This window comes from Sinocyclocheilus anshuiensis, unplaced genomic scaffold (assembly GCF_001515605.1).
Source record: "Sinocyclocheilus anshuiensis isolate Anshui unplaced genomic scaffold, SAMN03320099.WGS_v1.1 scaffold790, whole genome shotgun sequence".
Taxonomy (NCBI): Eukaryota; Metazoa; Chordata; class Actinopteri; order Cypriniformes; family Cyprinidae; genus Sinocyclocheilus; species Sinocyclocheilus anshuiensis.
The window spans coordinates 73,595-74,825 of NW_015544171.1; the positions used below are offsets into that span (position 1 = coordinate 73,595).

The 1,231-nt window shown below is 38.7% G+C and overlaps 1 protein-coding gene across 1 annotated transcript in view; it reads left to right on the forward strand.

Moving 5' to 3' along the window:
* Window positions 1-1,231, forward strand: part of LOC107696005 (hepatocyte cell adhesion molecule-like) — a 6,730-nt gene continuing 5,499 nt past the window's right edge. The window contains exon 1 of the mRNA XM_016496135.1: window positions 1-194. Within this exon, the coding sequence (XP_016351621.1) occupies window positions 107-194 (88 nt within the window). The 5' untranslated portion in view covers window positions 1-106. The remainder of the gene's footprint in view (window positions 195-1,231) is intronic.

Sequence of the window (1,231 nt, forward strand, 5' to 3'; positions counted from 1 at the left end):
AGCCAGTGTCCCATCTGGCAAGAAGCACTCTGCATTCTCAGCGACGTGCCTTGAGTGGACAAATCATGATGACTGTGTGGGAGAGAAACCCAGTGCTGCTCGCAAGATGAAGGCAGAGAGGGAGGCATCATGCAAAGAGACAGCCGTTCCTTCACCGTTTCTTCTCCTGTGGCTTTTCATCTTTTCTTTGGCAGGTAAGACAACATCATGACTTTTCTACTGTGCATGTTGAGGGAAAACTTTCTGAAGAAGAGGAAGAAGAAAAAGTGTATGTCACTGTCTCACTTTTCAGTGTGTGTTTTGTATGTGGGTGGCTCTATATCACAAATAGAGCGATCACTCAAGTGAATTAATTACGGCACTTGATGAAACTGTACTTTTGAAATGCTTTTAATGTTTTGTTTTATTAGAAATACTGTCTTTTTAATATGAATGCAATAGTAAAGAAGTTAAAAGGCAAATGGAATGATTATATGACACAAACTTTAAAAAATGCACATTGCAAAATATAATAAAAAAAATAAAAAAAATCACACCACAGACCAGTTTTCTGCATTTTGGCAAAAAAGATAATGTTGTCTTTAATCTCCATCCATGCATTACTGTAGATTTATTTTAAAGGCCGCATTTGTGCAAAAAGTCTGAAAAACATGTTCGGTACAATCACTACGGCATGAGTGAGTTGGCATGAGCTTGACGTCACATTTTCTTAAAACCAGGTACAGATGTGTCAAGGAAGGGGACGAATGCAAGAACATGTCCTAACTAAAGCCTAGTCTTCATTGGAGAGCTTTGATTAGCAGAATCACTGGGCCCCACGGTCTACATCCCCCCATCCACAAAAGAGCATGTCTCTTGCACCCTGCCCCTGATTGGAGGAGAGCTAGTTTACAATCCAGGCCTTTGTTAGCTCATCCTGGCAAGACCTCAACACTGAGAATTGTTGCCACAGCGATTGAGCCATGCCACACTGACTCGCACTGCCCTGGCAAAGCGGGCAAGGACATGTTGGTTCACTCAGGAGCAATAAACACAAAGCAGTTTACCAGCAGGTGTCTCACTGGAGAGTTCAAGCAATGTTTAATTGCGGTTCATACTCCAAAAACAGGCTGAAAATTAAAAATAATCATTTTAGTTAGGATATAAAAAGTGAAGACAAAATATTTAATAATGTACCATATATATATATATATATATATATATATATATATATATATATATATATTTATAT